General features: G+C 35.7%; 1 protein-coding gene across 1 annotated transcript in view; it reads right to left on the bottom strand.

Moving 5' to 3' along the window:
- Positions 1 to 3,370: 3,370 nt before the first annotated feature.
- Positions 3,371 to 27,981, bottom strand: part of LOC138705778 (zinc finger protein 341-like) — a 149,641-nt gene continuing 125,030 nt past the window's right edge. The window contains exons 10-12 of the mRNA XM_069834412.1: positions 23,874 to 24,000; positions 16,502 to 16,656; positions 3,371 to 7,920 (exon numbers count right to left, since the gene is read on the bottom strand). Coding sequence (XP_069690513.1) covers positions 7,441 to 7,920; positions 16,502 to 16,656; positions 23,874 to 24,000 — 762 coding nt within the window. The 3' untranslated portion in view covers positions 3,371 to 7,440. The remainder of the gene's footprint in view (positions 7,921 to 16,501; positions 16,657 to 23,873; positions 24,001 to 27,981) is intronic.

Here is a 27,981-nt window from a genome sequence, read left to right as displayed (position 1 = left end):
AAGAGCGGGATGGCGCCCACGCAGTCCGAGCAATTGCCGCCCAGCCGAGCCCAGGATGGGATAACGCCGCCATAAGGAGGGAGCAGCTGGAGGACCCAAACATTGGACAGCTACTGCGTGATGTGGAGTCCGGCCAGAGACCAGTATGGGCCGATATCGCCAACCGTAGCACCACTTACAAGAGCTACTGGGCCCAGTGGGAATCCTTCACTGTCAAGGACGGTATCCTGAAGAGGATTTGGGAGTCGGCCGATGGAAGGACCCACATAGAACAACTTGTCCTGCCCAGGAGCAAGGTGAAGGAAGTGCTGGAGGAGACTCATGCTGGAGTGACTGGAGGCCACCTGGGAGCCAACAGGACGCTGGACAAGTTAAGGCAGAGGTTCTATTGGTTGCATCAGAGAACCGACACGGAACAATGGTGCCGAAGATGCGACACCTGTGCAGCCAGTCGCGGACCAAGGACCCGCAGCAGGGGAGCCATGCAGCAGTACAACGTGGGAGCTCCTTTTGAGAGGATCGCCATCGACGTTGCTGGACCGTTCCCGGTCACGGATCGCGGGAACCGCTACCTGCTAGTCGCCATGGATTACTTCACAAAATGGCCAGAGGTGTACGCGATTCCCAACCAAGAGGCCTCGACGGTGGCCGACGCGCTGCTTGACAACTTCATCTGCCGATTCGGGGTGCCCCGGGAATTGCACAGCGATCAGGGGCGCAACTTCGAATCCAACCTGATGGGAGAATTGTTCGAGCGTCTGGGGGTGCATAAAACCAGGACCACTCCCCTCCACCCACAGTCCGATGGTATGGTGGAACGCTACATCAAAACCTTGGAAGAGCATCTGCGGAAGGTGGTGTCCAACCATCAACGAGACTGGGATGCCAGAGTCCCACTGTTCCTCTTGGCCTACAGAGCTTCGGTCCACGATACAACAGGGATGACACCGGCAAACATGGTCTTCGGGAGAGAGCTGCGCCTGCCCTGTGATCTGCTGTTTGGCACGCCACCCAGCGCCGACCAGCCAGCAACTGACTATGTGGCAGAACTCACCGAGAAGTTGAATGGAGTTCACCAACTGGCCAGAGAGCACCTCAAGATGGCCAGCGACAGGATGAAGGTGCGCTACGACAGATTAGCCAACTCTGCAGGATTCCAGGAGGGCGACCTGGTGTGGCTGTATCGACCTACCAGGACCAAAGGGAAATCACCAAAGCTTCAGCGTGCCTGGGATGGACCATACCGCGTGGTGACCCGGATCAACGACGTGGTGTACCGCATCCAGCGACAACCTCGAGGGAAGATGATGGTGGTGCATCTGGACCGATTAGCAGCCTACCAAGGGACTGCCCGGGACGAGCAGTCCTAAGGAGGGAGCAATGTGACAGCGACGTGAGATTCGAACTCACGACCAGCGTCCCGCAAGAGAGAAGATCGCGCGGAGCACTTGGGATGGCGTGCGGCGGAGAGGGGAAAAGGGCCAACACGGCGAGAGAGTGGAGCGAGAGTGCGCGTGCATCTGGTGCTGGTAGAGAGGAGAGGGCTCGGGATTTTTCTGGAGTGCCATCTCTAGAGACGCGTGGAGCCTTCGAGGCTACGTCGCTGTTGCTATAAATTACGGACGCGAAGGAACGACAGCAGTTTTCCAGTTTGCAGTTTTCAGTTATTAAGTCAGTGAGTAAGCCAGAGCAAGCAAGCCAGACTTGTGTGCCGGAGTTCGACTCGAGTGTGCGTCCGCATCTGCGTCAGCATCCGAAGGCCTGAGTTCGAGTGCAGTGGACCGCAGTTGGAGGGACCTGAGTTCGAGTACAGTGAACTGTCTCTGAAGGTCTGTGGTTCGAGATACTGTGAACTCGAGTGACTGAGATAGAAGAACTGTGAACTGAGAACTGGTAGTTCTGATTTGTAAATAGTGCTTTGTAAATATTAGTTAAGATTAACACAGTTCATTGTTGTGCGTAATAGTCCAAGTAAATTGTCATTGTCGTCGGTGGAGTGCTATAACGAATACTGTGTTGAGTGAAGATCCAATTGTTGACGAGAGCGTTTAAGGTGAATTGTAGAAAGGAATTATTGTTGTGACGAATAAATTACATTGTTGTTACCAATAAAATTTACAATATTATGATGTCTTTATGACTGAAAATGTAAAAACAAATATTAAAGTTACAGTACCTTAATATTTGACTTATCAGAACCAAACCCCCAACATGAAATGTAAGACGTATAAGCAGCTTTATGCTTTTTAACAGCTGCTATTTATGATGCTTTGAAAACTCCAAGATAGTGGTAATTTTGCTCTGCAGAGTTCCTTTAATATGTCAGTAAACATTACGTATTTTTTCTTTTTATTATAAATATATGAAAATGTGTTTTACATGATTTTGTTGTGGATCTGATTTCCATAACTCAAGGAAAGTAGAAATATCTGCAAAGACATAATAATTTTGTTCGATATGAAGCGAATGCATTTTACAATGCTTTACTGTACTGTGAGAAGGCTCCAGCAAGCAAGCAGTAAAGTATAGTAGTAGTTAGTAATAATAATAATAATAATAATAATAATAATAATAATAATAATATGTGGCGCGACAGCCCATGAAGGGTCAATGCTGACTAGCAGAGGTGAACATCATCCAATCAGTATGGGGGTAATGTATGGTCAGTATGATGATCCGCTCAGCCGTTGTGGCTTTTTTTCGAAAGCGGATTTTGCTACCTAGTGTGGCACACAAATCTAATCAGGATACTGGATGGGGATCAATCTCATACACTGGTCGAAATTTTGTATGATAATTTCTTCCCTCATGAGGACTCAAATCAGCGCTGATTCTATAATGCAAGTGCAGGTATTATGCCTTAGACCACTGTGATACTACGGCTTAGGACAAGAAGTAGAATACACTTTTGAAGAATTACGACATAAACCACAATTTTTGCTTTGGAATCGATAAAATTCCTCCTTTAGTTCTGCAATTTTATTTTACATGATGTGAAAGAAAACAGAAAATATAATTTTCAGAGAGATTGCCAGTATTTCATCTTTTAACATATATGTTTGTATTTCATAGATCAGCTCCATAATTGGAGCTGGAAAAACGTAATAAGATGTAAGTTCAGCTACAGTGACTATAATTTTCATTTTCATGATAATGACAATGTAGTATTTATATTAGTTTTACAATATGCTTACAGCCTGTATTTTCACGTCCAGGTTTTGCCAATGAAATGAAATCATATTGTTGGGTCCTACTACATGCATGTAACTTAACTACAGCGGGGGGGATAAAAAAAAAAAAATATATATATATATATATATATAATTCAGGCTTTTAGGGATTAAACCAGGCCTGCACAAACAGCGCTCCTTCGGAGCGGGAGATCGGTGTTTACCGCTCGCCAAAACAGAGAGGAAGATACGTCAGAATGACAGACTTGCTATAGGTAGAGGAAAGGGAAACGAACACTCAGTTATCTAGTGGAGTGCAGTGTGTAGGCCTATTCTCAGTAACTGTTTCACGTTGCTTACCTACTGCTATAGTATAGTATGGAGGAATCTAAAAGACTGAACGTAACATTTAACAATTTACAGCTCGAATTTATTGATCTTCAATGTGACCTAAGGGCTGAAGATCGTTTGAATAATACTACTAGACTGGTTGAGTTTTACAAGACTAAACATTAGCAATAATAACTACGACTACACAGGCTGGCTGTGAAAATGATTGCTATGTTTGGCTCAACATTTATATTTGTGAGCAACTGTTTTCTATAATCAACTTTAATAAAGGCAGACATCGAACATCTGTAACTGATGTTTCATTATGATGAGTAGGCTACTGTTCCTTTTAGCTGCCAACAGCATAAAACCTCATTTTGATGTACTGATAAACAAAAATATAACAAAATGATATTGTACATTTAAGTAGCTATAGAATTTCTATTACTTCTGTAAAATAAATATTTCTTTATTAAGTAATAATAGTCCAAGATAGTTTTGCAAACACTGAGCAGGAATTCATTTCATAAACACTGTTACTAGTACTGTATTTCCTTTTGTGTATATTTTGTACGAGATCCACCCCTTTTTCCAGTCCACCCTTATACAGAGCACAGCTAATACCTGCATTCTGCTCATGAGCTGTGAGCTGGCTCGGAGAGCGCAAACCTTGTGCAGGCCTGGGTTAAACTATTTAACAGCTATGTTTTGTGGATGACAATTTATTCTTTCAAGGTAAAACTTTTATATGAAAAAATAAGAAGTATCATATTCATTCTTGTGGAAATGAAATCTACAAACCACGGAACTAAACTAAAATTATAATTGTTATACACTTAAGAAAGAATGAAGAGAAAATCAACGAATTGTTAACAATATAAAAAAATTGGTGTAACGTGTTCAAGAATATAATACTGATTATGGCAATGAAAATAAACATATAAACTAGTTAAAATCAAACATCACAAAATGAAAAGAAGTGCTCTTCATTCCTCTCGTCATTGTTTGAATTTTCCATAAGATTATAGTCATTGCTGAGACTGTGAGGAAGGAAGAGGAAAACATTTCAAAGAATGCACATATCTTTGTTATCAAAATAAGACTGAGATGAATTGCCAAAATGAGAAATAAAATAAGTAGAAAGGAAAATCTCTCCTACATCAGTAACATCTGCGATAAATTTGAGAAGAAATACTTTAAAATTAACGCTGCTGAATATACGTGAAATTCTAAACGGAACATACTTCTACATGATCCAAATTTCATTTATAATTATCTTAGATGATTCACTTCAAAATTTAAACTTTTTACGCAATAAGGTTATATTGCAACACATGCAAGCATACAGATACACTGTATATGCTTCAAAATATGGGAACAGACAAACTTCGAAAGGTGATTCCTGATCCTATGAACTTATGTCCAGAAATGCACAATTAACTCACAATAGAGAATTTAAGATGAAAAACCGAGACATCCGACATAATTAAAGACCCACGAACCAGTTTGTGTGACGCTCGACGTATGAGGGAAAAACTGCGAGAAAAGGAATTAGAGGCGTGGGCTAACCTACCTCAGAAAGGTCTTGGCGTAGAGCTATACAGCGAGTTTACTCCGACGAATTCCTTGATACATCATGAAGGCCTAACCTCTAGCGAGTGGTGCGAAGCTATTAAAATGACTGCACATGTGTCTTCCGTACGTTCCCTTCCGGGCAGGACTCGGGACAACATCCTTTGTCGGCGATGACACAGAGAGCCAGAAACACTTGCACATGTCCTGGGCTCTTGTCCGCATGGTGAAGTACTCCGTAACTCATGACACCATAGAATTCGTTCGATAATCGCCGAACAGTTTAGATCAATAAATTTTCAAGTGTTCGAAGAAGTTCATGGACTGGCAGAAAATGGCAGTACAAGAAGAATAGACATGACTGACATCCCACCCAATAACAACAATGGCTACATCATCGATCCCACCGTTAAATTTGAAAAACAAAAGAGCCAACCTGAAGATGTAAATAGGGAAAAAAAAACGACATATATGTACGTACCGTTCCATATTTCATGGACAAATACAGTCTACAACAAATTGAAATAATAGGCCTTATGACTGGAGCGCGTGGAACTATTCCCGGTTTCTTCTTCCAGACCTGACAACGTTTCGGCCTACAGAGGAAGGCAATTGATGACATCATTCTTGCAGCTCTGAGAGGATCAATATTTATACTCTGAAACCATCTCTACGGTCAACAGTGATCTTCAAATTATTAATTAGTACCTAATTATTTATTTAGTCATTTCTTGTCATTGTTGTAAGACTCCATTAAACTTCAACATATGTATATTATTTATACTTTCAACTGCCTATTGTACAATATGCTCTGTCTTTATGGCAGCCTGTTAATACAGGGAGCTGTTACCGCTTAGATAAATGAATAAAAATATCTCTGGTCGAGTCACAGCAGATGCTCAAAGTGTCTCGCATGATTCTCAATGCAAGCAACTACACTTCACATCATGGACTGATGCATCCTTTCGAATGTTTTGGCCTGTATCTGATCTGAACAGCATTAAAGGTGCCATGCACAAGTTCTAGAGTTGGCACGTCTAAAACTGGCTCAGTGTACAAACAAGTAAAAATCAAGGCCATGCAACAGAACCCCCTCAAATGATCCATCTGTCAAGATGCTGTTCAGACAACGGCAAAGTGTACCACAGAGCAAGAGTTTCATTATCCATCAGTGACATACCTCATCATACAACTAATGATACAGACACACAAAATGCTGTGTAGACTCACTTTCACAGATACAATCATAGGAACTGATGTCGTGAACAGCAATGTTACCATCTATCTCAGAACAAATGCATTTCAGGACATATATTCATAGGACAAGGAATCACCTCCTGAATTTGTCCCTATGAAAGCATACATACATGCACTACACACAAACACACCCACACACTCGTGAAACTCTCAACAATAAGCGAAAATAATGTAAAGGAATATTGAAATGCGAAACATACAACTACTTCATTGTAGAACTAGGAGATAAGACACTAACCATAGTCATCAAACTTTCATACTTCGTTGGACTATTACAGATTACTATTGCAACTGACTGGAAGACATTCTGAAGCTCAAAATAAAAATATCTTTATTGTTAAATAACATTTCTTCAAGAAACTCCAGTTACTTATAACACAAGCCATTTTTTTGTTGATTAATATTAAGATTAAATTTAGCTTCATTAGACGACAATATTTTTAGAAGTTGACATGGCAACTGAAATAAATAGTGTACTGGTAACTAGAAAATAGTTACTTAACTCTAATGATGAAGATAAAAGCCAAATATCTGAATGTCGCTTTCAAATTTATCAACATTGATGGAAACATTTTCTTTGTTTCAATTGTAATATTTATATAATATTTTAAGAAATTGTAACATAGTTTTTATGTCATAAATACTTACAGTAGCAAATAGACTAAAAAAAGCACCATATTGTGTATTTAAGATTCATTTTATGTACCATGATGAGAATTAATGCATGAATTCATGAAATTTGTAAATATGTGTGACCATTACACACATTAATACAATAAATTATACACTGGCATTTTATGCGAAATTAACTGCATGAATTCCCAACTTATCGCCATAACAAAAATGGTTTCTTATAATAACTGTCGACACTATTTATCTCCCAACACGTTAATATAAAAACAATTTAACAATTAAATTTAGTCATTCTAGTTATATCAGTGAGATGTAGTAGGAAGAATGTGGTAAAAAATGCAGGCACCTCCATTTTAATTCAATGGTAATAGTAATATTGGCCACATTAACATTATGGACTGAAAATGTAGTCCGCAAAATTATCAAGACCAAAATCTAAAACTAAGGACACAGCCACTTTATAAAAACACTACCTTTATCAAAGTGTTGTGGAAGCTACTGGAACTTCTTGGTCTTGTTGGGTGCACTGATTCAGGATCATTTCATCCCTTGCACTAAACATTGTCTGCATTTTTGAATCAGCAGGAAATACCACATGGTACACACCTGCTCTCTCACCTGCATCACCATTGACACTGCTAATGCCTCCATCACTATTGGTGCCACCAACTGTACCAGAATGTTGCTCTAGTGAGACTGGAACAGGCATCACAATGATCTCTATCGTGGGAACATTGTCCCCCACTTTGTTGTCACCACTGTTATTATCCCCATCTTTCAGGTCTCTTTTATTTCGCAATCTCAATTTTGGCCTCCTGATACCTCTCCGTGCCACCTGTAGTCTGGGCTGAACATGGGAACGTCGCACATTTCCTTCCTGTGGAACCTCACTTTCTTCCACTTGGTCATGCAAAGTGTCACACTCATGTGCTGCTAATGACACTTTCTTTTTGAAGCCCTGCAAGAGAATCATTCACATAGCAAGATGATACATACTTTCTCATTACTGGTATGTTTTTTGTTTATTGCAACAGTTTAATATCTGACATAAGTGTGTGTGTCTAATGCCTACCCACTTCACTTTACATGATTCGGGATGATAAGCAGCAATTCCTAAATTTACAATGTACATGAGTATGTATGATGCTAAAAATTATTTTAACACACAGTAGCACAATTTCATGTAGGGTAGTTTCTTACGAGAGTAATGCTGCAGATATATTGTGCATATTATTGAAGTATATTGTCGTTATTTCGACAAATTCCTAATAAAGATGTCAAAATTGAGTGGGTCTACTAATTGGAACAGTACAAAATATTAAAAAAATAATGGAGTTCACTGAACACACAAAGTGCTTGTGAAGAATTAGAAGTTTTTCGCGTTGTTTCCCATTTTTTATTCTTTGACTCCACTATCTTTCTCATTTTGTGATTTGATGTAATGTTCTCTGTTCTATAAATTAAAGCAGCTGATAAGCGAGCTGCTACTCACAATTTGTGATTACAAAACTTTTTTTTTTTTAGTATCAGGAATAGGGGTGGATTTTTCTGACCTAAAAGTTAAATAAAAACAACACTAAGTATATAACATTAGTTGTGTCTAATAAAGAATATAAGTAAGCCTTTGTTGTTAAACATGTGGTATTTCAAATAATAATAATAATAATAATAATAATAATAATAATAATAATAATAATAATAATAATCATCATCATCATCATCATCATCATGTCCTTCACATGTTAGATCCTAGTGGATCTGTTACAGTTTCATGCCAGCATTTTCGTGGTCTTACAAATTTCTCCTTCTTCTTGATACATATCATCATCATCACCATCACCATCACCATCATCATTTGTCTAGGTCCTGACTATTATAATTGTCTGTTTCTTTTAAACCTTTTTGTTTTCTTTTTGTTTCACTGATTGCTGCAATTTTCATACTTTTGCTAAAATATCATCAAGGTGATCGTCTTTATATGATAATTTTTTAACATTCCAAGTAGAAAATTGTAAAATTCCTTCTTTTTTACATTTCTTATTAAAATTCTGGACAGGTGTTAATATGGCATTTCCTCTATATGTATTGGAACAGTTATACTGCTGTGACTGGTCCCCAAAGCATCGTCTGTTTGTGAACAGGTTGCACCATGTGAAGGTGAGGTTGGGATTTAGGTAGGAGGAGTTATAGTTGGAATGTATTTCACTATCCTTCTGCAACCTGAACATAATTATTTTCAATGTAAACTGTACACCACAGATTTTGTTACATGCAGGGAATGTATTGTAATATAATTCCTGTTTTGTTTACATTCACTGTCAGGGAAATAGTGAATATTTTTCAGAGTCATTGTTCATCAGACCATAACAAGGTACCGAGTGGCCTGAGACATAGGAAATGTTTGCTGATCTTGAACTATATTAAGTTGTAATACTAACTTTTAGGTCACAGAAATCCGCCACCTATTCATGAACCAAACCATAAAATTAATTTAAGGATCTACTGAGAGATACAAAGCTACAGTTGCATTGTGATAAGCAAACTTAGTGCCTTGTGCATGACCAAATTTGCAACTTCTGCAGCTTTCAGAATGAACAGAACAAAAAGTAGTGTGCTGCATACACTTTTGGCTTGAGTAAATATGACATACACTTTTGCAGCTGTAGTACAAAATTGCACAGCAAAAGTAATGACTTATGACTGTAGGATTATAATTTCTTTACTTGAATTACCACTCAAAAAGCATACATAAATTTAATAATTTCCTATGCATTCAAATAAGAAGATAACTTTTATTTTTGGATTTCATAAAAAAAAGCATTCTTCATAATCTCAAAACGTAAGATATTTAACTTCGTTTATAAACTTTATTGTTTAAATAGAGGTATGTTGTTAATTTTGTACAAATTCATCTGCTATAGCTATGTCTAAAAAATACCGTACTTTTTAACATTAATTTTTTATAAGGGAAAATCCATACTAAAAAGTAGTTTATAATAAGATTCTAAGTACTTTCTTTGTGAAACCTATAGTAATGTGAAATCAGACCACTCAATTGCTTCTGTCGACATCTACCCATGCACACTAAGGAGAGCTCAGAAGTAGTGAATGTTAATCCTTCAAGAATGTGCAACTCTTTTTGGTACTTGTTCATTACCTAGTCTTCTGTGCTGAATGTAACTTCAGATGCAAAATTACAAGCAAGACTAGAAACTAATTTTGTAACTAATAATTAATTTCTCTGAAGAACATCACATTCCCTTCGATACTAAACCATTTTATTTGTCAGATTATTCTATGTCAGCGTTTCTCAAACTTTTTTGAAATGGGGACCACATTTTTAAGTCAGAACAGTTCTGCGGACCACCTTACTCTTGTTCCCTTAGAAAGCAAATTTATCATTTCTGTAGAATCTATATTAATAATAAATCTGTAGCCAAAATTTTTCTGGTAATTTTCGATTTTCCAAAAATAATTGGTCCTAACATATATAATTAACCACCCTGAAACCGAAAATCGCTTTTTTGAAATTTTTGTTTGTAGTCTGTCTGTCTGTCAGTCTGTCTGGATGTTTGTTACCTTTTCACGTGATAATGGCTGAACGGATTTCGATGAAAATTGGAACATAAATTAAGTTCGTTGTAACTTAGATTTTAGGCTACATGGCATTCAAAATACTTTATTTAAAAGGGGGGTTATAAGGGGGCCTGAATTAAACAAACCGAAATATCTCACTTATTATTAATTTTTGTGAAAAAGTGTTGCATAACAAAAGTTTCTTTAAAGATGATTTCCGATAAGTTTTATCCCAGGCAAAATTTTGATAGGACTGATATTTAAGGATATACAAGAGTTTTAAAATAACACTACAATACATTTCCACTGCCACCTCAGATTATAGCGTCGTTGTTCCGTAACTTCTATGTGCAAAATATTAAATTTTTAGTAGGAAGAAAAACAAATTTATTCATTCTATGGCAGTAGTGCATAAGAGATCGTGAATTCTTACATTTTCGAAAGAAAGAAATATAATTAAGTTATATATAGTAGATTGTATTATTTGCTGCATCACTATTTAAGTTATTTAATAGATCAAAAATCTGAAAATTGATATATGACATAGGAGTTATTGCAGGAGCGACGACGATGGCTACAATGAAATCAAAACAAAATATGACTGTCTATTTAAGGCGGCCTTGACGTTTGTCAATATCAATATACAGAGAATATTTTGTGTATTTGTATGAAGTAATCTCAGAAGCTAATTAACCTTCACTATTTGAAATTTGTAGTTTCTCTAGATGGATGTAATGCTACAAATGAGGACTAAGGTAAGATGAAAAGAAATCTGTACGCACAGAAAACTTGATATTCTGCGAAATATTGTATAACTTGATTATTGCAACTTTATTTGGTCCACATAAAAAGGAACTCAACAAGAGTAAAAACAGCCTACTGATATACCCACACATTCTAAACACGCAACATGACCACAGATTTTGAGGCGTGAATAAAATAAATTTAACAAAAAAAAAAAAAAAAAAAGATGCACAGTAAGGTTAACATAAAAATGATCTTCGTACACAATCAACTCTATTAATTTGGAGTGATTTATTAAAGGATGCATTCAAGACTAATTTAGAAAAATGCTAAACGAATTATATTTGCACCAAATGAGTGGTCTCTGGACCAATATGATAGCATTTTAATTATTTAAATACAATTTAAATTAAGTAGCATATTAAACGATTTATTCTTCCATCAAACACGAATGTTCCCTGGACCCAATGTTCTATTTTAATTATGTAATTACTTTATATTTCTTTTTAATAAGTGCAGTGGAGCGCACGGGTACAGCTAGTATTTTAATACAAGTATACTTATATTTTAAAATAGAATTAATTAATTATAATACTTTTGTAATTATATTTCTTGTAGCCAATCACAAGTAACTTATTACAAGTTCTGTACATTGTTGATTCATCGCTTGCCTGTTAGCAGTTAGTTGTTTGAAACCCTTCATATATGGTACACACTAGTAGTTGTCTATGTCTCAGTTAAATAGTGCCCTTATAAATAATGGAAAACTGGCTTCGATCCAGAGCTTTAAAAAGAAAGGAACATGATGATATACTTCATTTAGGCAGTGCTAATAGTTCAGAAGCTGTGTGTGAAGAAATATATTAATTATAGTGCCATTAAAGAAATATCTAGTCCTAGTAGTAGCTATTCAAAGAAAATAATACTTCCGTAAATATGACAAGAGTTATTTGGAACTTGGATTTGCTTGGAGTGGCAATGAGAGTGAACCAAAATCTCAGTGCGTTGTTCGTTACGAAGTGCTTTCAAATGAGTGTATGAAAGCTGCAAAATTGAAACGACACTTAGAGATGAAACATGCAAGTGTAAAAAGTAAACCTTTAGGATTTTTAAATAGGCAGAGTCTAAAATTTTTTATGTCGTCATCTGGAAAAACAAATAAAAAAATTAATGCAGAAACATGCCCGATTTTCAACAAGTAAAGATGCAATTTGGCAAGTTCTATTATTGGTGTACGACATATAGTACGTGCCCATTTCAATGTGCAGACTGGATGTCTGCAAAACTATTAAGATAGTCATCAATACATGAAAAGGTTCGGTACTTTGGTCCTCTGTTATGAATTCAGGTTATCCCTGGCTGGGTTACAGGCTCAGCACCAGTATCCAGGAAAAAGATGGTCAGAAATGCCACATTCATAGTGCTTTAAATCCGTCTTTTGTTGTTGAGAGTAGAGTGGGAACTGGTAGATGGGTAGGGTAAGAAATTTCATAAAATATTAGTACTGGAAGAAAAAGTAAAAGGCAATTGCATGTGTAATTTACGAAGTTTGAGATTTTCAGCTATAGTGTGATACGCAATTTGTTCAAATTTTATTTTTTCTTCTGTCTTTTTTGAAGGACCACAGGTGGTCCACGGACACTAGTTTGAGAAACGCTGTTCTATGTAATACCAAAAAAAAAAAAAAAAAAAAAAAAAAAAAAAAAAAAAAAAACTACGAAGAAAATCGCCGACTTTTATTTGAAGTAAACTGTAATTGTGAGTTGATTTCAAATGAACAACCATTAAGCTCTTACTAAAATTATTATATTTCATAGGTATTATTCCGAATAAATTGAATTGTAGATTCTGAATATTAACAAAAACCTTCCAATAGTTAGGAGAAACTGCTCTACACAGACAGGTGTCATGCAAAAACCACCTCTTCAAAATCAGGTATGCTGAAAACGTGTAATTTCAGTCAAACAAAAAAGCATAAAATACTTCTTTATAGAATGCATTAAGATAAAGTAATAAAAAGATATGTGAATTTCTTAACTCCACGTCTTTGTTTAAGGATTTAGTTACTATTTTTCATTGGTTACTTAATGATAATGTATCAACAGCATAGTTATTTAGGGTCAGTGAAATTTGTCACAATAAGAGGAGTCCTAGGATTTCTTCCGGAACTATCTGATATTTGCTTTACAATTGGGGAAACCAGATAATCAGCCTGAGTGGGATTAGAACTCATGCCTGAACTTACTCAGCTTCGCAGAAAGAGTCCAACTTGTTAACCTCTTTAGATATTATTACAGTCCAGAGAAGGACAACTAGCAGATCATACAGTACATCATACATTTTTCCATGTACTAACCCCAACAAAGTTGATTAGTTTGCACAGATTCCTTGCAATTAACTGGGGTATTCTATAGCCTTTGGGACACTCCCATAACTAGAGTATTTTAGGGCATCTAAAAATAATTTTAGGGTTGACAAAAGCCTACCGGTTGGAGTAGTTGACAGTTATATGGTGTTTTACAGACATTTGTAAAACCGAAAAGTTATGTTTTTAAAATGGGGCACCCTATATTTCATTCTATAAATTAGTTATACTCTTAATCATGATTCAAATGATATATAAGGCAAATTTCAATATAAATATTCAAATTTCTTCCCCTCTTCTGCAATGCAACTTTCAAATTATTTTTTGTGTGTACTCTTGTGACATTACGCAGTACTGGGAAGAAATATGTCTGTATGTCTCCAAAATCTTGTTTTGCAGATTCTCTACATATTCTGACTGTGTATTATAGACCTCTGATTTTAAGTATCCCCAAAAAATAAATCTAATGATGTCAGAGCCATCTTATTGGTTTCTTGGTTTCAATCTATCTTTGTGGGAATTCCTTGTCCAGGTATTCACAAATATCGTATTTACTTGAATATAATACACCATCAAATATATTATGCACCCCAATTCTTTTATCCTAACATCCAGAAAAAAAATATACTGGCATACATAGACCTAATACTCTTTCATCAGTAATCATTGATAAATTCTTTTTGTTTAATTAAAGACGCACAATTGTTAAAAGTTGTATACATAAAATCTCAAAAGAAAAAAAAAAAGGGGTCAATACGTCATTACAGCAGTTAAAAATGTAAATTTCTGTAAAACTTTACCATAGATTTCTTTACTCTTTTCCGAATTACCCAGAAAATAACTCATCAACTTTCTCGCTTCATTGGCATTCTTTTTGTTTACATGTTTCAGTGATGGAAGTTCGAATGCTTTAGACATTACAGAAGCACTCATCTTAAGCACGTCAAATTCTAATCGAGAAGCATAATGTGAATTTTGTACAGTTGGTCTGACATGATTCTTAAAGGTTTCACATACTGATACATATATAATATTTCTCGTCATGGATTTTATCTCATCCCTATTATGTTTATCAATCTTTTCCCAAAAGCTTTATTTCCCCATATTTTCATAATATATGAATGGCAGAATGATAGATAGGCCTACATATTTCCTCAGTTCTTTTATCAATATACCAAATATGCAATCTGAAGCCATATAGCTACATATGACTATGAATAGGGGAAAAATGTTTAATTCTTTTTTTTTTTTTTTTTAACTGTAGAATCTTCTAGATAACAATAAGCATAGCCAGACAGTAAAATCCCTCGTGACCAGCAAACCAAAACAACGGCACTTTAAGCTGGGCCAAAAGAAAAAAAGAAAAAGTTTAAATCTGCCACATTGCCATCAGTTTTGTCATATTAGGAAGTTCGCACAAACTTTCTTTTTCAGTGAATATTCTAATCTAAAATTAGTGTATTATTTGTGTTGTGTGATGTGTTTTAATAAAGAAAATCCACACAGCTATTATGTTTATTTAGTTATGTTAGGGCCATCAGTGTTGCCATATTAGGAAGTTCACACGAACTTTCATTTTCAGTGAATATTCGAACCTAGAATGAATGAATTATTTGTGTTGTGTGATGTTTTCTAATAAAGAAAATCCACACAGTATTTATGTTTATTCAGTTATGAGCAAGTGGTAGAGAAATTAGCTTCACATCACTGCAGTTTCAACATTTGGCAACATGAAATACGAACTATCCAGCAAAAGCTCGTATCTGGAACTAGCCTGGTCCCTTTATTGCCGGTTAAGGGGGATTCTACTATAATTGCAAAACTGTCATTCTGGGAGTCACACAGATCTGAAAACAATTTGAAAGTAATGAAGAGAAATGGGGATGTTTAGATATTCAGGTCTTCATTTCAAAAGCAAATTTTGATTTTCGTCATTTTCTGGACATACCACCATGTGAGGTTGTTTGCAATGAACCATAACCAACCAAACCTCCAAATGAAACAGTTTCTTGAGCATTGTTAAAATTGTACAAAATTAATTTTACGAAAAAAAAAAAAGTTTTAGGAATCAAAATAACGCGTCACAACCATAAATGTTAGTTAATGGAGTTTAAAAAGGGCGCATCAGCTACTATGGCTATTTGCGCCCTTATCTAAAATTCTTCACAAAACAAAAATACAATACAATAATCAGAATGCTAAAAAGAACTAAAAAGAGTTGTCATGGTTAAAACATGGTAACAAATGCAGTACCCACAAGGTGATTTGTAAAGAATCATAAAAGTGAGCAGTTCTCAGACACTAGCTAGTATTCGAAGTGAACCAATAAAATTTAATGATGCTCGCAATTGCCAAGGTTATATCAGCATCACCGGTGTGCCGGAATTTTGTCCCGCAGGAGTTCTTTTACATGCCAGTAAATCTACTGACATGAGCCTGTCGCATTTAAGCACACTTAAATACCATCAACCCGGCCAGGATCAAACCAGCAACCTTGGGCATAGAAGGCCAGCGCTATACCAACTGTGTCAACCAGGCTGACACACACAACCATAAAACATTTGATATCGTTTGTGGAAAGTTCTTAATTATGATTGCTGAAATCAACCAAATAAGCTTTAATGGCAAAAATATTGTGACGAAAACAATGACTGCGACCACAAATACAATTCATCATTTAGTGTTCTGCCCAAGGGCAGAAACTGCAAACCCAGCTTTCTCCAATCTTTCCTAATAAAGATGATGATGATGATGATAATAAAATTATTATTATTATTATTATTATTATTATTATTAATATGGACAATGAATTTAGAATATAGCGAAGTTCAGGTATAAAGGTGTAAATACATACCATACCACAGCTCTGACAGATATAAGGTGCTACATGGTGATGTGTTCTGTCATGCTGACGTAGCTGTGTCTGCCGCTGGAATGTTTTGTTACATATCCTGCACTGTAGTGATGGACGAACAGAACTATGAGTCAGAATGTGTAACTTCAGTTTATCTGCAGTAAGAAAAGTAACTTGTATTAAAAATTGTTACACTGATCCTTATTTTTTTTGTTGCATATGGGGCGCTCAGAGCACAAGGGAATCAAGTCACAAAAATAAACTTTTCAGAAAATTAGACAGAGTCTTTTATGTTGCGCGTGCGCACACACGACCCATGCGTGCATGCACGTACACACACATCCTTATATAATATATCATAAACATAAATGACGAATGTAAGTTACCTTTGTGGCATAGTGTACTTAGCAAACTTCAAGAGGTATTGGATACTTAGAATTTGAAATATACTCAAACTCTCTCACCTAGTTATAAATATCTAAATGCATACTGCAAATACGGTATATAACATATTCATTTTCTGACATGACGACTGATTATGTTAAGTAATATTGTTTTTTGTTAGAACAAAAGTAACTGGACATGCTCCCTGCATATACTCATATAAAAGAATGGGAATAGCTGGTGAAACAATAGCTCTTTTCATATCATCAAATGCAATAAAACTGCTCTGCTATAAAACTGATACTGTGACAGAAGTGCATATCTGCCAAGTTGCAGAATGGTTGCAGAATCAATCAATCTTTTTAATGTATCCAGCTGTTTGCTGACAACATAAAGTCCATTATAGTCCACATAGTCTATTCAGTTTCTGTTTTTCATGAGAAATGAGGAGTATTTTGATCAGTGTTCATTATAAATGCCTGTTGCTAGTAGCCAGAGTTAGGGTGTAGTCAATATATACTGCAGAGCTGTGTCTTCTGCAACTGGTACTGATGATTTTAATTTACTTCTTTTGTGGATTATGGATGGACAGTATAGAACAGTAGTGTCAGAGTTGCAAGCTCCAAAACCGGTTGTGGAGCTAGAGAGTGCAGTCGGAGCGTGAACTTGCTTATGTCTGTGGAAACACCAGAGCACACAACGAGTCATAGTGGAGTGCTCCGCTCTGTTTAGTCTCTGTCTGACAACGCTGGTATAGAAGAATATGTTCCAGATCTTCATCATGATTATTACACTACAGACAAGTAAGAGTATCAGAAACGTAAAATTGGTGTAGGTACAATTGTGTGACAATGTGACCTGTTCTGGCTCTTGTTAAAAATGTTTGAACATGTCTGGGCAAGTTTTAGTACTTTTCCAGGTCATTTGGTTTCATTTGTACGGATGGTTGCAGTATATGAGAGATATGCCTAATGAAATCAGCTGTAAAGGATTGGTGTGTGCAGTTTCATTTCAGCAAAACATCTCTACAGGACAATCCCAGGACAAGTGCTTAAGGCAATCTCACCAAATTCAATTCAACATGTCGATGCTCTTTTGTGAGACAATAGGAGAATAACAATAAGTGAACTTAGTTTATTACTGAATACCAGCTAGAAAAGCATGCATAAAATTCTCTACTAATATCTGCAGTATTGCAAAGTTTATGCACAGTAGGTGCCACATTCTTTAACTGCTAAGAAGAAAGCCAAATGTATGAGAATCTGCCAACACAATCTCACATGATAAGAGGAATGTGATCAGTGCTTGCACCACACTGTGACAAATGATGAGTCCTAGTGCCATCATTTTGAGCCATACTCCCATCAGTCTGGAATGGAATGGAAACACAATGGATCCCCTCGTCCTAAAAACCTCCATTTGCGAGGGAATGCAGAGAAAGACGTTATCTTTTTTATTTTTCGGTAATCGAGGTCCACTGCTAGTGGAATTTTTTAAAAGATCAATGCCTAACGCTACACAAGCACTCTCGGGAACCTTATACATAACATCAAGAATAAATGCCCAGGCCTTTTGACATGAACAGTTATTTCAATCTATGACAATGCTTGAGCTCACATTACCAGATTAATAGAGGATGAGTTGCAAAAGTTTTGCTAGGAAACACTACTACATTCATCTTACAGCCCAGCCTTGCTCTGCATGCAATTTCCATATTTTTGGAGATTTGAAGAAAAGCCTGAAGGGAACCACAATTCCATTAGTCAAAACAGTGTAAAATGCTACTAAACAATGGTTCACTTCTAGCCCGCAGTATCTGTACCTAATGTCACAGTGAAAGTGGTGTTAACAACCGTGGTGAGTATTCATCAATTACTTTAATTTCTATCTATTAGCGATGGCAGGGTTTCATTTGAACAATCTAATAACATCGAAGTTAAAAAAAGTCAAGAAAAGGCCTAACCAGGGAACTGTGTTTAGTACAACTCTATTCAAACTAACAATACTGATCAGCTAAATTAAAACAGCACATCAAATCAGCACTATTTGCAGATGACTTTGTAATTAGGACTTCAGCAAAACTAAAAAAATCATGCTCAACTTTCCAGCCAAATGAACACTGCACTGTGCACTATGCAGGTTATCTGAATGGTGTCATGAGAACGACAAGCAGATCAATGATGATACAAGAGTGGAACAGAGACAAATTCTCTCTGGCACCGGGATTTGAACCCGGATTTTCAGCTCTACGTGCTGATGCTCTATCCACTAAGTCACAATGGATTCCCATCCCGATGTCAGATCGAATCCTCTCAGTTTAAGTTCCACCTCTTGGGTTCCCTCTAGTGGCCTACCCTCACGCACTGCGTCATAGATGCATGACAGTTGGCACAATTCATTCATCTCATTCATTCATTCATTCATTCATTCATTCATTTATTTAATTCCATAAATCTTACATGAGCAATGAAGCTTTAAGATGTGGAACAAGTCAAAATCTAGTAATTTTCTACAATTTTTACAATTTTGTGCAATTTTTTACAATATTTTGGCGAGATGTATTGAGATGAGGTGACGTCCGAGGATTCGCCAAAATATTACCCGGCATTTGCCTTTTGGTTGGGGAAAACCTCGGAAAAACCCAACCAGGTAATCAAATCAAGGGGGGTAATCAAATCAAAGGGGTTGATGCCAAGGACTCGCCATAGACCATAGACAATGTCCACACATGTGCAGAGGTGCACTTGTTAAGAGTGTAAGTGGCCAGGATCCGACAGAATCATATGTACTTTGGTACATCGTATATATGATATGCGGAAAAATAATCACTTTGTGATTTATGACAGCTCCAGAATTACTGCACTGAAATATCATATGTACTTTGGTACATCGTGATATATGATATGCGGAAAAATAATCACTTTGTGATTTAAGACGGCGATTATTCCGTCGGATCCCTGACACTTAGTCACTCATAACGAGTGCACCTCTGCACATGTGTAGACATTGTGCCAACTGTCATACATCTATGATGCAGTGCATGAGGGTAGGCCACTAGAGGGAACCCAAGAGGTGGAACTTAAACTGAGAGGATTCGATCCGACATCGGGATGGGAATCCAGTGTGGCTTAGTGGATAGAACATCAGCATGTAGAGCTGAAAACCCGGGTTCAAATCCCGGTGTCGGAGATAATTTTTCTCTGTCCCACTCTTCCATCATCATTATGATGAAGCAGAATTTCTGCACTGAAATATCATAATATGTACTTCGGTACATCGTAATATATTGTAATATAAGCAGATCAATGTTGACAAAACAAAATACCAGCTGTCCACTCTGACTCTTGAATCATCAGCTACATCAATCATTCTCAAATTAAACAACCAAAACATAGCCCAAACACAGTATTTAAATATCTAGAAGTGATTGTTTTTATCAAAACTACCACAGAAACATCTTATAACACCAGTAACTGAAAAGCAGAGAGAAGACTTTCTATTCTAAAAAGATGTGCACGATATAAATTGTGAATTATGTTTTATTTAACGACACTCACAACTGCCATCGCCGGTGTGCCGGAATTTTGTCCTGCAGGAGTTCTTTTACATGCCAGTAAATCTACTGACATAAGCCTGTCAAATTCGCAACCTTGGGCACAGAAGGCCAGCATTCTACCGACTGTGCCACCCAGACTGACTGCACGATGTAAATGGGGAAGCTTTAGATCGCTAATGAATAGCATCTATAAGATCTATATCAGGCCTATCCTTCAGTATGGATGTGAAACCATTATTAGAGCTTTCAAATCAAATCTTGAAAAATTTAAGCAAGTACAAAATCAGGCTTTGCAAAAAACATAAGAAGGGTTCATACAGAGATTTAAAAACCTACAAAAAAATACATAATCTACAACTGGATAACTTGGAATAATTACCTGGACCATCCAACCATACTGACAAAATTAAAATAGACTACAACAAGAATTAACAGAGAATATCAAGAAACAAAAAACTAATAAGAACAGCCAAAAGCAAGTAGCACTGCAAACAAACCACACAAGATATCTAGAATCAGAGTGAGTATATATTTACACCAAACTCTGATATGTAATACAGTATTTACTTGCACAAGAACCATCTTTTTTTAATGCTGAAAAAAAGTTAGGACAGTCCTGTATGCGCATATCAGAAATATTAGTAGGATGCCAAAACATAATATAATCGATGAACATAGAACATTCTTGAAAATTATTGCAAGACAATTAATTTATCATAATAATAAAACAAATTATAGTTTATAACTTTCGACTGAAATGTTTCTGGATAATGGTTCCTGATCAAAAATTGATCTTTTGGCCTTCTCCATTACCCCTGAAAGTTTGTAACATTACCACAGAGCCAGAACAGGTCACACTGTCACTCAATTGTACCTACACTGATTTTACATTTCTGATAATCCTATTTGTCTTTGGTGTAATAATCATGATGAAGATCTGGAACACATTCTTCTATACTGTCCATCCACAAACCACAAAAGAAGTAAATTAAAATCATCAGTACCAATTGCAGAAGACACAGCCCTGCAGTATAACTTATATTGACTACACCCCAACTCTGGCTACTAGCAACAGTCATCTATAATGAACACCGATTAAAATACCCCTCATTTCTCGTGAAAAACAACAACTGCATAGACTACAGTAGACTATAGTGGACTTTATGTTGTCAGCAAACAGCTGGATACATTAAGAAGATTGATTCTTTATATTGTAAGTTACCACAGAAACATCCAATTATGTTAGAAGAGCACAAAGAATGAATTAATGTACTTGTGAATCTTATACATGCATACTTATATGTAAGTACTTTATTGTCATTAAGTAAAATTGTCATTATTTAGTAAACATTTGTAGATTATGTTGCTATATTGATTTTTTTTATTAGTTTATTTTCTGACGCTTTATCAACCACTATGGGTATCTAGTGTAGAATGGAATCAAGATGATAATGCCAGCGAAATGAGTCCAGGGTCCAGCACCGAAAGTTACTCAGCATTTGCTCTTAATGGGTTGAGGGGAAAACCCCAGAAAAACCTCAACCATGTACTTCTCAACCAGGATATGAACCCAGACCTGCTCGTTTCACAGTCAGGCATGCTAACCATTACTCCACAGAGGTGGACTGTCATATTGAATTAAAGGACCATTATTCCATTTAATGATGTTTACTAAATTAAGTCATCAGAATGATACATTTTGATCATTTTCAGACAAAAATAGTATTTTCTTTTTTCTTTCTTTTTACCGTAAAAATAAATCACCAATCTTTAATTTATATGTTGAGCAAGTTTCAGTGATCTGTGGCACTCGAAGAATAAAAATTGCACCATATTTCAAGGTTGCTGGACCCTTGAATTTGAATTCCATGCAAACTTTACAAGTTGTTTTTTTTTTTTCGTTTCAGTGCTCTATGGCACTTTGAAGCACAAAAATTACACCATATTTAAATGGTTGCTGCACCCTTGAATTTGAATTGCATGCAAACTTCACAATCTGTTTTTTCACACTTTCTTTTTTAGCATATTTCGTCTTGTTCAAAGTGTAAAGATTGAAAATTTTGATAAGCTAGAAACAGGAAATTTTTACTGCATGTTCTATATACTATGGTTAACGAAACACACCATCACTTTTTGATAAACTAAATACTTGCGAAACTAAAAAATAAAACGTATTCAGTGGACACTAAAAGTTAAAATTTTGAAATTTCATAATTTTTTAAAATAATTTTCTCTCCATTTACAGACGTAAATTAAAAATTCTGGATACTTGGTCCTTTTCTAATCATATCAGAGACCTTCGATCAAGAAAGATTCTTTTATGCAATTGCCAAAGTCTTGAATATCCTGCTTCAATAATTCAATTTTATTTCTTAAAGATCTGGAGTTTCACTGCAGAACTTTTAGTATGTCTGTATCTTTCGTATCAATATTAACTTTTCGTTTTATGTCATGGTCCTTACATGTAATATTCCGTGAGACATGCAGTTTATGCAATTTAGTTTCTTCTTTAATGCTGTGAAAAGCAAATTTTGCTTCTGCATTTGACTGACACCATATTTCAGTCCGTTTGAGACTGAGGAATTAAAATTAACAGTGGCATAAAAGCACAAGAAAAAGAAATAAAGACTGTTTATGGCTTGCACATGCTGTACAATTGAGTTGTTTATTTTAGAAAAGACACAAGTCACTTTTTTTTTTTTTAAATTGATGTTTTGTTAAAAATATACTCTATTGGGGCAGCAGAATTAAGTTTAGAAAGGGCACATTCCTAACTCGACTCCATTTGTTGCTTTGGAGGTTAGATAAATATGTTTATTTGAGAAAGGGCACATAACCGAATGAACGAGCTTTTGAAGAAAAACCCTATTAATGGAAAAAAAAAAAAAAAAATTGAAGACACGAAAAAAGTTCTCAAATATGTAAGTGAAGAGGCTGTCTGTCTATGACACCTTTGTGAATTGGCCAACTACAACATAGGGTAATGCAGAGTAAAGTTTTTCATGCCGAAAGTGAAAATAAGGAGGCATATTTCCATGTTTATCACTAGTTTTTACACTTATTATTCATTAAAGCATTGATTTGTAATATGTCCACTTTTTGAACTCTCATTCTTCCTGTGTTTTGTTTAACAAGAGCACATGTCCAAGACAAAAAAAAAAAATTCAAAAGAAACCACTCTTTTCATTTAAAAAATCTGAAACTCGTGTCTAAAGTGTATTTTAGTATCCTTCTCAAGATGCAATATAAAGAAATGAAAAAAAAAATGGTGTCTTCTGTAAAATTGGGAAAATGTGACTTCTTGTGCCCTTACTAAAATAAATGATTCAATAATAAACTCAGAAAATATCAGAACTCAAGTCTGGCAGGCTCCATTCAAATGGATTCATTGAACTACAATCAAACAGCTAAATGTTGACACTGCAAAATTACCTTGCCTATTAAATTCCTTGGGACAGCCCAAATATGAACGGAATGGACACTTGAACTTCTTTATTGACTGATGGATGAGCAAATGCCTTACAAGTTTGTCTTTGCGGTTGAATGCTGCTGGGCAGTGCTGAAAATAAAACCAAGAAATGTACTGAACATTACCCTGTCTCACAGTAAATCAACAACAAGATTCTGAAGATAATAAGCAGACTGCAAGAAATTATACAGATACAAAATGTAACTTCTTACAAACATGGGAGAACAAAGTAACTTGTCTCCATATTCATTATAGTATGCAGGTGGCCTCTGGATAATGCAAAATGAGTTACAGTACTGGCACACTTACATGGGAGAAAAATACTGCATTCAATTCTGGGAAGTCATGAGAATTCTTTCTGGTGCTCGTGGAACAATTTTCAGCTTTAATGTTTCAGTGTTCAGAAGATTTGGACTTTACATCAACACTTGAAGAATATGGCTTTGCAAGTTCTTAAAGACTCTCTGGGCATTTTACACAATCATTTGTACAATGCTAACTAATGTATTTTGCTCTTCTTTAATAAAAGCTAACTGTAACATGATGATAATCCTCTGATTGAGATTCTGACTGATATGTACTACACATCTATTATCAGACAGTATATCTCACTTGATGATATGTGTCAGAGGAAGAATACCTGTTTGTATGCATTTGAAGTCTGACTAGTGTAATATGTAGCTAGTCTGTGATGTATTCAATGAAGGGTGAAAGGAACTGGCCATCCTACCCTATTATCTCCTGGCCTAGTTGCCTCATAAGTGGTGACTTCTTGGTATTGTTTGTAAGGTTCAAATCTGTCTTTGGACAGCTATTAAACAACAACAACAACATGACGGTACCTGCCCAATGATGAAACATTTTGTTTGTCATATGTTTTGCAATTAATTATACATATAATTATTATAATTATTTTTATTCAAGTGTTAATTTTAAACTGTTGATTATTGTTACATGGTCCTTTGGATTTAAAAGTAGGCTGAATCTTTAAGGTATCCTAAAATGAACGGCTCTATCTTGTTTGGGATTATCTCTCAATACTAACATGAAATGCAGAATTCTCTCAAGCCAAAAAGTCGATGGATGATACATAACATTCTATTAGATATATTTATAATATTAAGAACTATTATAACGGAAGAGAAAGAAAATAATTATAAAATTAACAACTACAAGATCCAAGCATTATATAACCACGTACAAGTTGCCAGCAGAATATTAGTAGGAGTCAAAATATGATTGCAGAATACGATAATATTAAAGAAATGAATTAAATAGATACTACTGAAATTGTAAAAACTGTGCCTCCCTTCAAGAAAAAAAAAACGCCAACTTTGTGACATATAGGCCTACTATATACAGTTCATCAAATTTCAAATAATACAAACTTAAAAATTAGACATAATTAACATAGATGAGAATAAAACCATTGTAGGAGACCTGATTGCTCATTCAAAACGATGGGCTATAAAAGTCGCATTAAAATAGGACAAACAATAGAACAATTCATAGATTCTAACCCCTCAGATCTATACTACAATGCTAACAACCCTTATACAATGGTGAATCTACAAATCTAGACAGGCTATTAGTAAATATAACAGAACCACAATACAGGTCACTGAAGATCCAGCAAGTGGACACTGGGTCATTATAACCAAAATAAAGACGTGGGGGGAGGGGAGAGAAGGGAATCACTCTGTTTTCAAAACACAGACTTCATTAAAAACTGTGGAGAGATAACCAAAGAAGTAAATAACTACATAGTACAAGCTGCTAACGAAACCTATTAACTTTGGAAAATGTAAAAAAATAAAATACAAGCTATTCCGAAATTCCGAACTCAATATCTTACAAAAGAAAAAAAAAAAGAGACAAAGAAGAGATAAAGCAAGAATTATAGCAGGAAGTACAAAAATCAATGACAACACAACAATCAGAAAGCAATAAGCTACAGTCTTCACAAAGAGATTAGAGTAAAACTTGTTTTATACAATAGTTATTAGAGGAGAAAAATTTGCTCCGGTGCCAGGGATCGAACTCAGACCCTTGGGTCTACGTACCAAACGCTCTAACCACTGAGCTATGCCGAAGTTCAATTGGATCGAATCTCCCTCCTCTAGTGTTTTTCCTTTGTAACCTTACTCCATGTTCGACATATATGTTGACATATTATATTAAGTCAACTGCCATTGTACAAGGAGCGCACTCAATTGAGTGACTTGGTGGCTGGGATTCCACAGTCTATGTACTGTTGGGCGAAGAATCTACTAAAGATTAATTTTTGGTCCTACAGAATTTATCTGCTATGGTAACAATGGTTATTAGAGAAGAAAAATTCGCACTGGCGCCGGGGAATCGAACCCAGATTCTTGGGCCTACATACCAAGCCCTCTAACCCATAGATGGGCATCCGTGCCTCATTTGAGAATTGGTCCCTCACTGACCTTCACAGAGCTTATCGCTCTGAGTGACATCATCTTCACAGTCCTTGTTCCTCCCTCATGTAGCTCCTAGGCATGGGCAGGTTCTATCAGTTTCATAAGCAATATCAGTGGTGGCATAATGGCACTATCAAAGCAGTGTGTACGCGTTAGAAAACGATTATTTCATGAGAAATAGGAGGAAGAGTTTTTTTTGCTGTTTAGAAGGGGAGAATGTACGATGTATGTTATGCTCGAAAATCCTATTAGGCATTAATAAATTTAATATACACTGGTGGCCATAATTCTGGAAACTTCTTGTTTTTGTATTGAATTATTATAACATCTGCATTGATTCACAGATTTATACAATCGAAAATGTTACTCGTGACTGATCCGTTAATTATGGGAAGATCTAAATATTAATTTCAGATTTCATTATTATTTCTCATTATATCCTGTATTAATTATTATTAATCGACAAATCTGTCTCACATCTCAGGTTTTCTACCAGTCCTAGGTGTTGTTTTACAATATTTTGTGGATTTGTACTTCTGCCATACCTTCTGGACGCCAGACACTGTAGCACCTTTACCAAGTTTCCTTGCAATTTCCTTGAATGTATAACCTTCTTCTCGAAGTGTGACTGCCCTAGAACGTTTCCAATCCTTTCGTGCATCCATTGTGATAAAAGGATCAATAAAATTTGTTGTAAAGCAATCAGGTGTTACCCTAACGAAATCTTAAGTCAGACTAATGATAGAAACAACTAATAATGTCCATATTTTATGCCAACAGTGCTCAACAATGCTTCTACTGATCAACAATAATCTTAAAATCAACAATGGACCAGTTTTTATTACGGTAAATAATGGGAAATTATAATGAAATCTGAAATTAATATTTAGATCTTAAACGACAAGAACATAATACATAGTAATGATTATTTATTGTTAAAATATTCAGGATTTATTGTAATACCTTTATTACAACCCCAAAATTAACGGATCAGTCATGAATAACATTTTCAATTGTATGAATCCGTGAATCAATACTGAATGTTATAATAATTCAGTACAAAAAAAAGTTTCCAGAATTATGGCCACCAGTGTACAACGACATTACTCCTTATGTCATAAAGAACATGATGAATTAGAAGATAAGACAAATTAAATGTTATTTTTTCGTACTCCTTCCGAAGAAAATTTATGATCTTAACATTTGCATAGTATACTAAATATAATTTTTGAAAATTGTTTTTAGGTTGAGAACGTACAAAAATATTAAGTGACCTTAAGAAACACCAGAATATTCAAGAGAATAAAATATGTAGAGAAAACAGAATATTACTGGCTAGTTTTGCAATTTCTTGGGAACTTGCCCGTGATTTAAAACAGTTCAGAGATGGGGAGGCAGTAAAGAAATATATGATTAAAGCTGCAAAATTAATCTGTCTGAGTAAAACACAAAATTTCGAGAGTATTAAGTTATCCAGGCGCACTGTCGGTAGGTCAATTGAAACAATTGGTGATCACATTAAGAACACAATCAAAACCAAAATTAAAGATTTTGTGACTTATCTTTAGCTTTAGATGAAACAACTGATCTTGTTGATACTTCCCAACTTGTTTCATTCATTCGAGGTGTA

This window comes from Periplaneta americana, chromosome 9, assembly GCF_040183065.1.
Source record: "Periplaneta americana isolate PAMFEO1 chromosome 9, P.americana_PAMFEO1_priV1, whole genome shotgun sequence".
NCBI lineage: Eukaryota > Metazoa > Arthropoda > Insecta > Blattodea > Blattidae > Periplaneta > Periplaneta americana.
This window is presented reverse-complemented; position numbering and strand designations above follow the sequence as displayed.